The sequence below is a fragment of the Chionomys nivalis genome, chromosome 19 (genome assembly GCF_950005125.1).
Source record: "Chionomys nivalis chromosome 19, mChiNiv1.1, whole genome shotgun sequence".
NCBI classification, from domain to species: Eukaryota; Metazoa; Chordata; class Mammalia; order Rodentia; family Cricetidae; genus Chionomys; species Chionomys nivalis.
In genome coordinates this window covers 55,136,704-55,150,030 of record NC_080104.1, presented here as the reverse complement: position 1 = coordinate 55,150,030, position 13,327 = coordinate 55,136,704, and the positions used below count along the sequence as shown (strand labels likewise).

Genomic DNA, 13,327 nt, shown 5'->3' with positions numbered 1-13,327 from the left:
TTTAAATTTATTAAGACTTTTTTTCCATTGCAATAATGTTCTGTATTGGGCTGGTGAGATTGCTCAGTGGTTATAGACAATTCCTGTCCAGCTCAATAACCTGTGTTGGATCCCCTAGGTACACATGGTAGAAGGAAAGGATCCATTTGCCACAGGCTATCCTCTGGCCGCCACCTGTCTGTTCTGTTCTGTACATGTGTATACAAAATAAATATATACATACTGTTTTTTGTTTTTTTTTTTCAGACAGGGTTTCTTTGGGTAGCCCTGACTATCCTGGAACTTTGCTCTGTAGACCTGGCTGGCCTCAAACTCAGAGATCAGCTTCCTGAGTGCTGGGATTAAAGGTTTGCAGCACCACCACCCTGCATAAATATATTTTTAAAATCTCTCTGTGAGAACCAGAAAAAAAGTACATCTTGGTTGTTTTTAGGTGGAATGATCTATCAAGGTCAGCTTGACCAAGCTGAGTAACTTTTTCATCTTTCTTGCCCTAACTGATCTACTTGACCTGCCAGTTCATGAGAGGGTGTTGACTCTCTCTTTACTGTTTCTCCTAATTTAAGTGTGTACTTCATGTATTTTTTCAGCTCTGTGATAAATGCATAGAAGTTTAGGATTTTTGACTTCTCTTTATCAATCTCCTTTATCATTGTAAGATGACCTTTATCTCTGGAAATGTCCTTTGTTCTGCAATCTGCTTTGTGACCTCAGCCTTCCTCTGATTAGTGATAGCATATATATCTTTTAAATATCTTTTTATTTTAAACATGATAATCTCTTCCTTTTCACTGGGGTGTTTAAACCATTTATTTTTATTATGATAATTATTAACTTTGTCAGTTTTGCTCCTTATTTTCTATTTGATCCAAATGTTCTTTGTTACCCCTTTCCATTTTTTTCTCACCGTGGTATTAATTGTGTTTGATTATATTTTAGCTCCCTTCTACATTTTTAGCTGTTACTTTTTTTGTAGATTTAATAATTTTAAAGGGTTTATAATATATATCCTTAATGTACCACAGTCTGCCTTCAAGTGATACTACCCCACTTCACACACAGTGTCATCGCCCTGACTCTTACAATAGATGCTCCCATTTCTCTTCCCCCAGCCTTTGTGGTATTATCACATTTTAATTTTTTGTTTTTTTTTTTTGTTTTGTTTTGTTTTGTTTTGTTTTGTTTTGTTTTTCGAGACAGGGTTTCTCTGTGGCTTTGGAGCCTGTCCTGGAACTAGCTCTGTAGACCAGGCTGGTCTCGAACTCACAGAGATCCACCTGCCTCTGCCTCCCGAGTGCTGGGATTAAAGGCGTGCGCCACCATCGCCCGGCCACATTTTAATTTTTTGTGTGCTAAAAATTCCACGTTATTACTTTCACTTCAAAATTCTATTATCTTTTAAAGGTATTTAAATGATAAAAGAGTCTCTCCCCCTTCCCCCTTCCTCCTCCCTGTTTTCCTTTGTGTGGGTCTGGATTCCTACTTGGCTATCATCTTCCCCTTTGACTGAAGGACTTTCTTACCTTCCTTTTAAGAGTCTCCTGAAGATGAATTAACTATTCAGCGTCAGTATGTCTGAAAGTGTATTTTGCTTTCATCTTTAAAAATAGATTTTGCTGAGCTCGTGCATCTTTCTGGGATGGTAGGGGCTTTGTGCTTCTTTAGAACTCTAAGGCCATTGCCCTGTCTTCTTATCTGCATCGCCCAGCCCATCTTGGCTCCTCTGTCTTCCCTGACTGTGCTTAAGACTTCTTACTCTCTGCTGATGTTGAGCAGTTTACTGTGATACGCTTTGATGTAGTTTCTTCATACTCCTTATGCTTGGGGGTTGCTGAATGTCTTAGTTCTGTAGTTTGTTGGTTCCATAGAATGTGGAAAGTTTTTATTCTTGTTTCTTCACATATTTTTTTCTGTGTCCCATCTCTTTCAGGAATTCTAGTTAGACATAGGTTTGGTTCTTTCATGTTATCTATCTCCTCCCCCACGTGTGTGTGTGTGTGTGTGTGTGTGTGTTTTATTTTATTCTCAGTAGCTTCTCTCATCATGCCCAGTGGTTCACTGGTATTTTTTCTGCACTCTGAATTCTGTGATAAAGTCCATCATAGATACTTTTTTCTCAGACACTGATTCCTTTTTAGAAGTTTGGTCCAGGGCTTTGTCTCTGTCTTATATATACTTGCCAGGTACCTTTCCCTTGGTTCCTCTCAGAAGCCTTTAGTTTTGAATAACAAGCATGCTGTGGTGAGTCTTCCTGCTCAGGGATACTCTGCAGAACTTCTGTTCCTGTGCTGTTCTCTCCCAGGAACTCTGGCTGTAAGAGGGCCATAGCATCCACATGTCCTGTATCTTAAGGCACAGCGTAAGTTTCCTTAGCCAGATACTTCTCTTTCCTTTCTTTCTTTTTTCTTTTCTTTTTTTTTTTTTTTTTTCCAAGACAGTTTTTCTCCATGTAGCCCTGGAACTCACTCTGTAGACCAGACTACCCATGTACTCACAGAGAGCCTCCTGCCTCTGTCTCCCAAGTGCCGGGAATAAAAGCATGTGCCACCACCACCCGGCCAGATATCTTTGTAAAACCTTTCACTCTTCAAAGCAAGCTGTGGTTAGTTACAGTGAAATAACTTACGTACGAGAATGCACCTGTGCTTACTTGCCAAGTACTAGGCTTCCACACACCTGGAGTGCCGTGCTGTGAGGCTGCGTGGCCTGGTGCATGGCACTTTAGTGGCAAGGCTATAGGCTGTCTTTGAGCAGCCCCGCTGATGCCACTTTGTAGAACTTGAGGCCGCTTGCCCAGCTGTCCTTTGCTAGGTTTCTAGCTCTCTTGGTCCCCAGGGAGAGCCAAAACTTGGTAGGAAATCCTGTGAATTCAGGAATCTGTCAGACTGTAGTCCTATCCTTCACAGACGAGTATATAGTTATGTATCAGTTCTGACTTCTTAGCCCTGTTTTTTTTGGGCCACCAAGAAACAGCTGCACACTGGGAGGCTTAGCCTCCTCCTCGTGGCAGTCATGTGCTTTGTCCTGGTATGATATACATCCTGAGCTTTGAACTGTGTGCTGTGCTGGCCACCCGCTTCTTCCTGGTAGGAAACAAGGGTTTCATATCACTTCTGTGTCTGCTCTCTTCCAGGCATCAGCAATGCAGAGGCACGGCAGCCTGGGAAGGCCCCCAACTTCAGTGTCAACTGGACAGTGGGCGACTCTGCCATAGAGATCATCAATGCCACAACAGGGAAGGACGAGTTAGGCCGCCCATCCCGCCTGTGTAAGCACGCGTTGTACTGTCGCTGGATGCGTGTACACGGCAAGGTACTGAGGCGCCCTCACTGGGTGTCGGCCTACCTCCCCCAGCGTGTCCGTCTCCATTCCTTCCATCCCTCCTGGTTTTCATCATCATGTCGTCATTGCAACTTCCTAACAAGATCATTTGAAAACTATTTCTTCAGATTGTTGTTAGCTTAAAAGTATGGCCCTGGTTCCACAAGCCTGAGAGCTGCCTCAAAGGCAGATTCCTCCCTTACTTCTACAGAGTCTTAGCTCTGTCCTGGCACGAGGGAGGAGACTGCTGGCGCCCCTGTGCTGGAATCACGGAAAGGAAGGGAAATCACTGAGCACTGCCATGCTGGCTTCTTTTCCCTTCATCAAGGGTCAGAAACTTAATTTAGCTTCAGAGCCCTTTTCCCCAAGTAAAACTTAAGCTAATAAGGCAGGATAACATTTGTTCTTGTTTAAGTCAGGGATGTGGTGTTTTCTTACAATGAGGCCAGCTTAGAGCAGTGGTGTAGGGCTCAGACAGGCTCTCCTATCCTCATGGGGAAAGACAAATGCTGTCATGGTAACCCAAGGGCTCTGCAGGACACCTCCTGTCTCTGCCATGTGGCAAGGCCTGCATCACCTAGGTGTTCTTTTTAATAGTTACAGGAGACAGGTGGAACTGTGCCCTGGGATTTTCCAGAAGCACAGGTTCTGCAGCCATCTGTCTAGCCTGCAAGCCACTGCTTAGAGATGGAACTGAGTGTTAGGCTGGCCTCTCGAGGGTACTCTTCTGTTCTGGAGAGCACCTTCTTCTGTTTGCTTTTTCACGAACCAACACAGTCCTGAGCATCATTTTTTTGACATTACCCTAGGTTTCTCTCTCTTTTGTTGCTGTTCCAGTGGTTGCTTTACATGTGCATGTATCCTTCTACAGGTTCCCCCCCACCTGCTGCGCACCAAGATCACTAAGCCCACTACATACCACGAGTCCAAGCTGGCAGCGAAGGAGTACCAGGCTGCCAAGGCACGTCTGTTCACTGCCTTCATCAAGGCGGGGCTGGGCGCCTGGGTGGAGAAGCCCACAGAGCAGGACCAGTTCTCTCTCACTCCCTGAGCCAGGCGGGTGTCAAGCACAGTGTGCGAGGCTGCAGTGCCGAGTCATCCCCCAGAGCCTTGCATCCGAACCGGGACAGGTGTGCACTTTAGGGAGGGCATGGGGAGTCTGGGGGAACCACTGGACATCAAGCACCGTCCCCAGCAGCTCTCACCCCACAGGGCAGCATGGGGACGTCAGGTACCGGGCACCTCACATGTGAATGGGAATCAGGTGCACAGTGGAGGTGCATGGGGGGGGGCATAGGGGCCCATCACCACCCCTTACCACACATTTCCCCTCCTGAGCTACCCAGTGACCGCTTTATATCTCAGTTTACATTAGACATTGAGTTCTACTGAGTAGGGCTTCCTAAGTATAGGAAAATAGAAATTACTTTGTGTGAGATTCTTGAATAAATAATTTATTCAGAGCTAGGAATGAGATTTATAAAATAAGAAGTAATTATGTCAGGTCACTTTTATGCCACATTATTTTAATTGCAAAAAAAAAATCGTTTCTATGTGGAAGAGCACGAGAATATAGAGGTAGGGAGAGAACCACCATGCACCCATCTGTGCATGGCCGCTCCTCTCCGTAGGTCCTTCACAGTTAGGTCCTCACAGTAGGTTTTAACAGCTCTCTTGGGGTGACCCAGCATGATATGGTGTGACCCTGGCACATACTGGCCCTGCAGCAGGGATGCTGTGTCCTGCAGAGTCATGACCTAGGATTGGCTGCCTCTAGAAACTACCATGCCCCTGGTTAGGCTCAAATCATGGAGAACTCGATTTGCTTCTAAATAACTGATGATCAAATATGTCCATAGCCTGTATTGGCTGGTCATCATTTGGGGGTTTAAACCATGTAGATTTGGGGACCTAGAAGCACTCAGTAGGGCTGCTATGCACACAGAGCACACAGCCTGCCTTCTGCTCCTTCCTTGGGATCTGGTGGGTCGGAACCACTGACTATTCAGAAAGCTTCACAGAATGGAAAAAGTTCTTTAAGCAGGTACCATTCTTGGAGCATGCCAGGTAGGGCATAGTATTGTTATTCCTTCTAGCTTTATCAGACACGTGTTTATAAAACATTCAGGTTGAAGCTGGTGAGACAGTATGAGGCCGGAACGCTGCAGACCAGATATTGGTGTCTCGACAGGCAGGCCTGGGTGCTATTGGCATCTTGAGGCTAAGCCCCAAAATGCTTCTCAGCACCCTTTAGGCACAGGGTGGCCCCCAGGGCCCTGGAGTGGACTGCCTGGACCTCCTGTGCTCAGACTTGCCCCAGGTGCCTTGTTGCTTCCACTCAGGATTAGGGAGGAGTAGAGAGAGGAAGGGCTGTGGCTGTCAGCTCAATGTGCCAGCCTGGTCCAGCAGGTTGCTCTGAAGATCCTCAGGGCATGAGCAGAGAAGATTCAGACTCATCCCTCAGCACACATCCACTGCAGCTGCATCCAGAGCACTGACAGCTGTATGGCTCTGCGCTGTTCACCCTGGTGTTTGTGTCCTTGACACACTGAGAAAAACCAGAACAAAAGCATAGCCACAGTCGGTTCCACCAGTTTCCCAGCAGACCTCAAGAGAATGTGTGTTGTTGCTTACACGGGACCTACTTGTGTCCCCATGCCAGGAGCCCTGTCTGTGTCCTTGTGGGTATCTCACATGGTTCTCATCCTGTGGGACTTGATCCTCATGGCGTGAATGTCCTACCAGAACTCTCTAGTGACATGTGATATCACAGACATCTCCAACTCACCACCTGCCCTCCTGACGAGGGTGAGCTCTCCCAGTCAGGATCACAGAGCCCTTTGTGCCATGGCAGGGCCTTGTTTGGGTAAAATGCACTGGGGTTCCTTAGGGAAAGGGTCCCATATTGTCAGAGTATCAGCACCTTCCCCACAGGCTCCTGCACTTTCCAGAAAGAAAAACACCATGTTGGTGTGCTCTTACTCTTGTTTTAAATTGTATTTTTTCTAGTGGAGGTGGGGAGAGGGACTTAATTGGGTTTTTCTGTTTGTTTTTAAGTACATTGGGTTTTAAAGTGCAGCAAAAGTATATCCCATATACACTAAAAACCTTGCATTACATCTGACTTTCCATGTCACGTAACAAGGGTGCCCAACCAGGAAGCGGATGTTATAGCACACAGAACACCTGAAACCACAGAGGCCTGTCCTGCATAGACCTGACCTAGGCCCTGGAAGGAGGGAGGAAGGCAGCCTGGAGGGCTGTGGTGAGAAGGAGGCAGCATGGGGCATGCATCGCCTACCCCTGCTCCTAGGTTAGGGCAGCTCAAACAGCCCGTCTGTGACAGAGAGAAAGGACACAGAAGTGCTCATTTAAGATACTTAGCTCTTTGAGCCCCTTCCTGAAGGTCACCGTGGGTGACACCGTGATGATAGTCCATGTCCAGGACCTAGACATCACACACTCAGCAGAAAGCTTGACACACCAAGAACATGATGCAAATTTTTTGGATACTTCAGCAGGTAAAGGTCAGGAGGTTCTCTCTTCTGTGTACTTTGCTAAACCTGAAGTATTAATTCCACAAAGCAGTATCCCTCAGGACTATTCAGGCCCAGCTTTGACAGGGCTGTAGCCACGCACTAGGAGGTCATTATCACGAGGGAGTCTCAGGTAGGCTAGCATGTTTGCGTAGGGCCAGGGCTCTCCACTTAGATCAAGGCAGGGTGGCTGTGGTGTCCATACCATTAACCCTGACCCATTAATCATATCAGGAGGAAGCACCTCTCCCAACAAGGGACACCAAAGAACTACAGCTTTGAATCTGAGTCTTTGACCATTCTTCCTATATTGAAGGGTTTTTTTTAATAATTAAAAATAAGTTTGTGTGCAAGCCATCATCTCATAAGGCATTGCTCTCTATTTCTTTTATCCCCAGCTCATCTTACCCAGGCTGTAGTTACTTGTTTTCTAAACTCATGTCTCCCCTTTAGTTTCAGACAGGTGCACCAAGGGTGGGCAGCCAGCAGAGGGTCAGGAATGTCGGGTAAGCTGCATATTACCCCATGCTAAGAGTAAATACACACAATGCAGGAGCAACTTGTCACTTCCAAAATATTTTACTCTGGAAATGTCAGCTCTGTCCAGTCGTAACTTTGATCCAGAAAGAGAAAGAAAATGAGCTGAAATTCACATCTGTAAGTTCTCAAAATTAGGAAACCTCTCTGAAGATTCCTTCATATTGTGGGAAGGACAGAGTGTGCGTGTTCAGTGTGTACAGCTTGTTTGCGTCCTTGTCTCTTGGCATATCTAGCCTGTGACAGTCTCCCCAAGGCTGAGGAGGTGTTGACACCGCATCTGCAGCTGTGAACTGCTCCCCACTGGGGCTGCTGAGTTCATGTGACATTGGGGAATGAGCAGATTAGTCACATAGGTCTGATCAATCGTGACTGGCCCCTCAGTGCACTTTTCCTTCCGTTCCTGGGGAAATTTTCATGTCTCTGTGGTAGTGCCTGTACTTTGTGTTTGCTGTTTGTATGACAAGTGCCCAGCCTCAGAAGCACTTAATTGTAGCCACAGCAGGAGCTGATGGTACATAAGGAACTGATGGGCCATTCTTCTGAATGGAACACAGTAGGTTAAAAGCACAGTTTGTGGAATGTTAATGGGATAAGCCCCTGAAAGCTGTTTGCTTTTCCAGGCTTTGAGTTATATACTTTTAATTTGATTTTAGAATCTGGACACTTTACATGAATGTAATTCAGCCAAGAAACATGTTGCTAAGATACAATCCTCAGTGTTCTCTGTATGTATATTTATGTATATACCACATGTTACAGCCTGCATGAGCTTCCTCTCACACCGAGCCCAGCCGGAACTGAGCATGAGATGTTGTCACATGTAGACAAAGGACTGAGATGTTCTCAATAAAGACTAAGACATTTCACTATGACTTGTGGAGACTGTCCTTTTTACTTTGGTCTTGCCTCCATTGGTGGGTCTAGAATCAAAACCTCTTGATCATAATTTGAAAGGTATGGATAGCTGCCGCCTGAGAGCTGTGGGTCTCGAGTGTGTCTGGTTGTTTCCTGTACATTGCACCAAGTGCTCAGTGTGTGTATCCACCTTGAGACTCCCTCAGATCCTTGCTCCTGGCTGCTCTGTCTTCCTGGGGACATTTTGGCTCTGCTCCAGTATACAGGATGCTGTGGAAAGGAAGAACGTTCATGATTCAGGGAGAGTTGGCTACAAGACTGTCAAAAGCGTAGTCTTGAAGGGAATGTGCATGTATTGTGTAAAGGAGCCTATAGATAAGTCTCCAAGGAAGGCACTGTGGCTATGGTGGAGTTTGGAATGGCTTTGATTTTAGTTTTCTGTTGAGAACACTTATTTGGTTGGTATTTCTACAATTAAATATAAAATAAATGTAAAAGTGTTTTAAAGAGTCATATGTACCACGTATCTTCCTTCCTTCCTTCGTTTCTTTTGGTTTTTACAAGACAGGGTTTCTCTGTAGCTTTGGAGCCTGTCCTGGAATTCGCTCTGTACACCAGGCTGGCCTCAAACATGCTGAGATCCACTTGCCTCTGCCTCCTAAGTGCTGGGATTAAAGGCGTGCACCACCACTGCCCAGTGCCCATCTGTCTTTTAAAAGCAGCACAATTAGAAACATGCATGACCTGCTTCTCTGTTTTGGAACTGGTCAGGTAGTAAAACCAATTCAGCTGAGAGTTTGACTTACTCAGTTAAACACGTTTGCTTTTGATTGTTTATCTCAGGCTGAAAACAGGGAAGCCAAAAATGGGGGCAAACAATTGTTAACCTGTGTGACCTAGGAAATGCCAGCTGCTTCTACTCCTTTCATGCCCTCCTCTCCAGGGTCAGAGGCCACTTGGCTGGGCCTCAGGAAGTTTGCCTCTCTGCTTGTGTCTTTTATTTTCTGTGAGTGAACTAAATGTTCTTTAAAGTATTGCAGACGTACACTCTGGTGTGGCAGCTACCTGACTTAGCTTTTTAGCAATCTGTTTACTGTTCTAACTGGCGGTTGAACCTGGGAGAATGGATCCTGAAAATGAGGTGGACTAAAGTCTCGTGCAGTAGCCAACTTTATTCAGAGCATGAGTTTATCCTTTGGGGTTAAGAATGGTCACATAAGCAGAGTTCTCAGGAGATCAAGCTGTAGACAACCAGGGACAAACTGCACGTGACATTTAAACAACAACAATAGCCAGTTGTAGTGAATAATCCGAAGTAAACTATCTGCTACACCTGGGAGGAGCATGAAAATGCATTTCAAGAACAAGTCCATATTTTTGAAGAGAAAGGTCACAAGACTGTCTTGTTTTCTTGGAATTTTCTTACAGGCTTTCAGAATTCTGACGGCAACTCCTACCTTTCGTTTTTGTAAGTTTGAAGGAGCATTTGATGATGATGCTAACAGATAAGAGAAGGGCTGTGACACAGTCAGAACACGTGCCTCACATGGGTGAGGCCCTGAGTTCCATCCACAGTGCACAGAAAATGAAGGAAAGAGGGAGCATGTCTGTGCCAGCAAACAAACTAGGAGCCATAAGCGTGCGGACACGAATCTTCTCACCTCAGTGCCTAACCTGAGCATTCACCTGCATGTTTCATAGTTGTTACAAATTAAGACTCGTTTTCTTTCAATACAAAACAAGTCAAGTAACTATATTAGGGCCACGTGTTTAAAATCCCGACTTCATTGTCTCCAGAAATTTCTCTTCCAGGCTGTCTACCGTAACTCATTTCTCATGGTCTTCTTTTTTAATCTCCCTGGAAAAGCTTGCTAACACTTTTGTTTCTATTGGAAAAGTAGGTCAGCTTTTCTTTATGACAGAAGATAGGTCTGACTTGGTTCACTGGTGCGACAAGAAGGATTAGGTTACATGGAGGGCGTTTGCCGTAATTAGACCGCACTAGCTCTGCAATGGCACCGTTGCAACAAAGGTAAAATGTTGGCGTAGGGAAAGCATTTTATCAATATTAAATTGGGGGGGAGGACAATGAAATTTGCATCTCAATGTCCCAGACCCTTCTGAATCTATTAGGTTTAACAAGGTGACAAAGAATCACAGATAAATGGCAGCCCCTTGATAAGTTGTGTTATAAACACCGTGACTCGGGATGACAGGATGACAGGTTCTCCTACAAGCCGAGTGGTTTCTAATCCTTTGCTTTAAAACACTTGAATAAAAACCTCATTGACTTGACAGCTGACGAAGCATTAAAATCATTCTCACAACTTTTAAATTTTTTAACCACTGGATTTGGGGGGTATTACTTAGAAATTCAAAATACAGTCAAGATTGTTGGTATGATTATTCTTTTTTAGTTCATTCAGTTTTCTAACATACCCACAATGGCAAAATTAGCATGTAACTGAGGCTAAACCTTGCCACAATGGAACAAGGGCCTTTTGATCCTTGGTTGGAGGTTGGAAAATCCCTTCATCAACCCATTAGGAGGTACTGGGTCAATGACAGTAAGTTACCACTTGACATGTGTTTTTGAAAAATTGTGATGTGCGAAAATAATATAATTCCAGGGTATCATTAACAAAGCCTTTGGCTAGAGTAAATTTAAGCTTTCATTCATAAGAAGTTGTTTGCAGCAGAGAAATTAGTATGATCACCACTTTGAGAAGCAAAAGAACATTACATAGGATCAAATTCTCTGCCGAGATGGGAAATCATCAAGAAAGGTTGTTCTGCTAAGTGGAGGGTGGAGTTGGGTGGCATGCCTGCTAAATCTGATCTCAGCAGACCTCAGTCACCCAGCCGTCACAGACTAAGAACCGGATGGATGCAGGGAGAGCCAGAGCAGTGGTCCAATAGCTGGAAACCTGGGGTGAGGTATCAGGAAATGGGAGGGATGCAAGGAGAGAGTGCGTGTGCTAGAGCAGGGCTGCACGGGAGAGAAGGCTGGGCCGATGCGAGTATCTACAGCTGTAGACATTTAAAAGTAAGGGATAATGAACAAGACCAAAGTCCCTGCCTGTGAGCCCCTCCTGAGCCTGCCCAGGACCTCCCCAGTATGGGTGACGGGATCTGTAGCCAGGTTGTTTGCAAAGTGGTCACCCTGCAGGTAGATTACCAGGAACTCCGCTGCTCCAAAGACCCCAAAGCGCACCCTGAATCGGCAGGCCATTGCCGAGTGTCAGCTGAGCTGCAGCCCCAGCGTCTTCTAAGGCCAGAGACCCTCTGCTGTGAGTACATCCTATCCCTCCAGCTCCATCTGCATCTTCTCCTTAAAGTGCAGAACGTGAGTTTCTCCTCGGCAGAGGCAAAACGGAGAAGTAGGACAAGAGAGTGTGGATGTGGGGGCTTGTGTGGAGATGGGATGTTTTTAGCAAAGTCAGTGAGGGCAGCCTTCAAACTTGTTTTGTGTTTGTTTGATTGTTTTCACCCTGACTAATCAGCTTAATGTGGATGCCTGGGTGTCCTGGTGAGTTGGAGAATCCATTCCGGACATGGGTTTGCCTTTGGCAAGAGGGAAAACATTTCTTACAGTGCACTGTTACACATTCTAGAACTTTTCCTATAAAAACAACTTCAAACTAAGTAATGCTGGGCAGTAATTTTTTTTTTTCAGAAAGCCATTAAAAGGATATAGTTGAAAGCTGTCTTTTCCTGGCATATGTCAGATTTCCTGCTATTTCGCTGTTACAGAGCAAAAATGCTGTCAGCTGAATTTTGTCACCTGCCAGGCAGGGCCCCATCAGCCCTGTCACTTCACCCTTCATCTTTGTCTGAGTCTATGTGCAGCCTGGGTGAGCCTGTGCTGCACACACCTTACAGCTCCTGTCACCTGCCTCCTGTGAACGGAAAGGAAGGGAATGTCTGTCTGTGCTTCCACCGACGCTGTGGACATAGCTGATGTCTAGTGACAAGGTGGGTGGCTGAGCTACTGATGATGATCAGAGCCCCATATTAGAATTTTTTGTTGTTTTCAGCTTTGCTCTTACTGCCTTTGGTCGCAGCCGTGAGTGACCACAGTGTGCTACAGTGTGCTCCCAGCTGCACAGCAGGCTCTCTCACCTGGCCATCCAGGTGACCTGGGAGCCCTGTCAGGCCTTTTCCCAGGAATGGACAGGGTGCCTTGCATCACAGGAAGATTGTGATGCTCTTGAAGCCACAGAACTTCAGCATATTGGTGAAACAGTTTGGTGAAGAACTCTGTACCGTGTCTGACTCTAAGAGGGAAGATGGACAGTGGAAGGGCCTTGGTCAAAAAAATCAAGGGAATTAGGCTGATGATATCTTTGCTCCACAATCTTAGCCAACTCTCTACAAGACAGAATAAAGACCAGGCAGCTGTTACTTAGTCGTCTGGGGTTAGGGTGGAACTTGTTTTCATGGGTGAGTGGGATCTGGACTGGAAAGAAGTTGATAGCACACAGTGGGACCTTGTGACATGGAAACTCTAGAAATGAGACCAAGCTACATATTGAACAAGACAGGCATTATTAAAAATGGTGGGGTAGAGTAGAGCTTCAGAGTAAGAGCAGAGGCCATGATCTAAGACATGACCAGGCCGTCCCACTCAACAGAGGGAACAGCTCGCAGTTACTTGAGCATCTGGAGTGGACTAGGGTGTTTGGCAGTTGTCCGTGGGCATGGTTTCAAACGATGCTTTCCTTGTTGTATGCAGTCATTTTGGCTTAGGCACTGTTGAGCTACAGCTGTCTTTACTGTCTTCAGAACTGTTCTGGCTTCGTGTTTTTGTCTGGGTCTTAGGATAAGAGTGAGGGACCGTGGGTGCAAAGTACACGGCAGGACAGAAGACACATTCACTTTCACTGGCAGCAGGCCAAGCTCATTGTGTGTTAGGCTTCAGCAACACACTCAAGTGAAAAGTTTACATGCAAAACTGAGGAGAGAAGCCGGGTGGTGGTGGCGCATGCCTTTAATCCCAGCACTTGGGAGGCAGAGGCAGGCGGATCTCTGTGAGTTCGAGACCAGCCTGGTCTACAAGAGCTAGTTCCAGGACA

The 13,327-nt window shown here is 45.8% G+C and overlaps 1 protein-coding gene across 9 annotated transcripts in view; it reads left to right on the top strand.

Annotated features, from left to right (window-relative positions):
* Adarb1 (adenosine deaminase RNA specific B1) overlaps positions 1 to 8,761 on the top strand; it is a 125,637-nt gene extending 116,876 nt beyond the window's left edge. For all 9 annotated transcript variants that reach the window (XM_057794395.1, XM_057794393.1, XM_057794397.1 and 6 more), the window contains 2 exons: positions 3,134 to 3,312; positions 4,193 to 8,761. In XM_057794395.1, coding sequence (XP_057650378.1) covers positions 3,134 to 3,312; positions 4,193 to 4,372 — 359 coding nt within the window. In that variant the 3' untranslated portion in view covers positions 4,373 to 8,761. The remainder of the gene's footprint in view (positions 1 to 3,133; positions 3,313 to 4,192) is intronic.
* Positions 8,762 to 13,327: the final 4,566 nt, after the last annotated feature.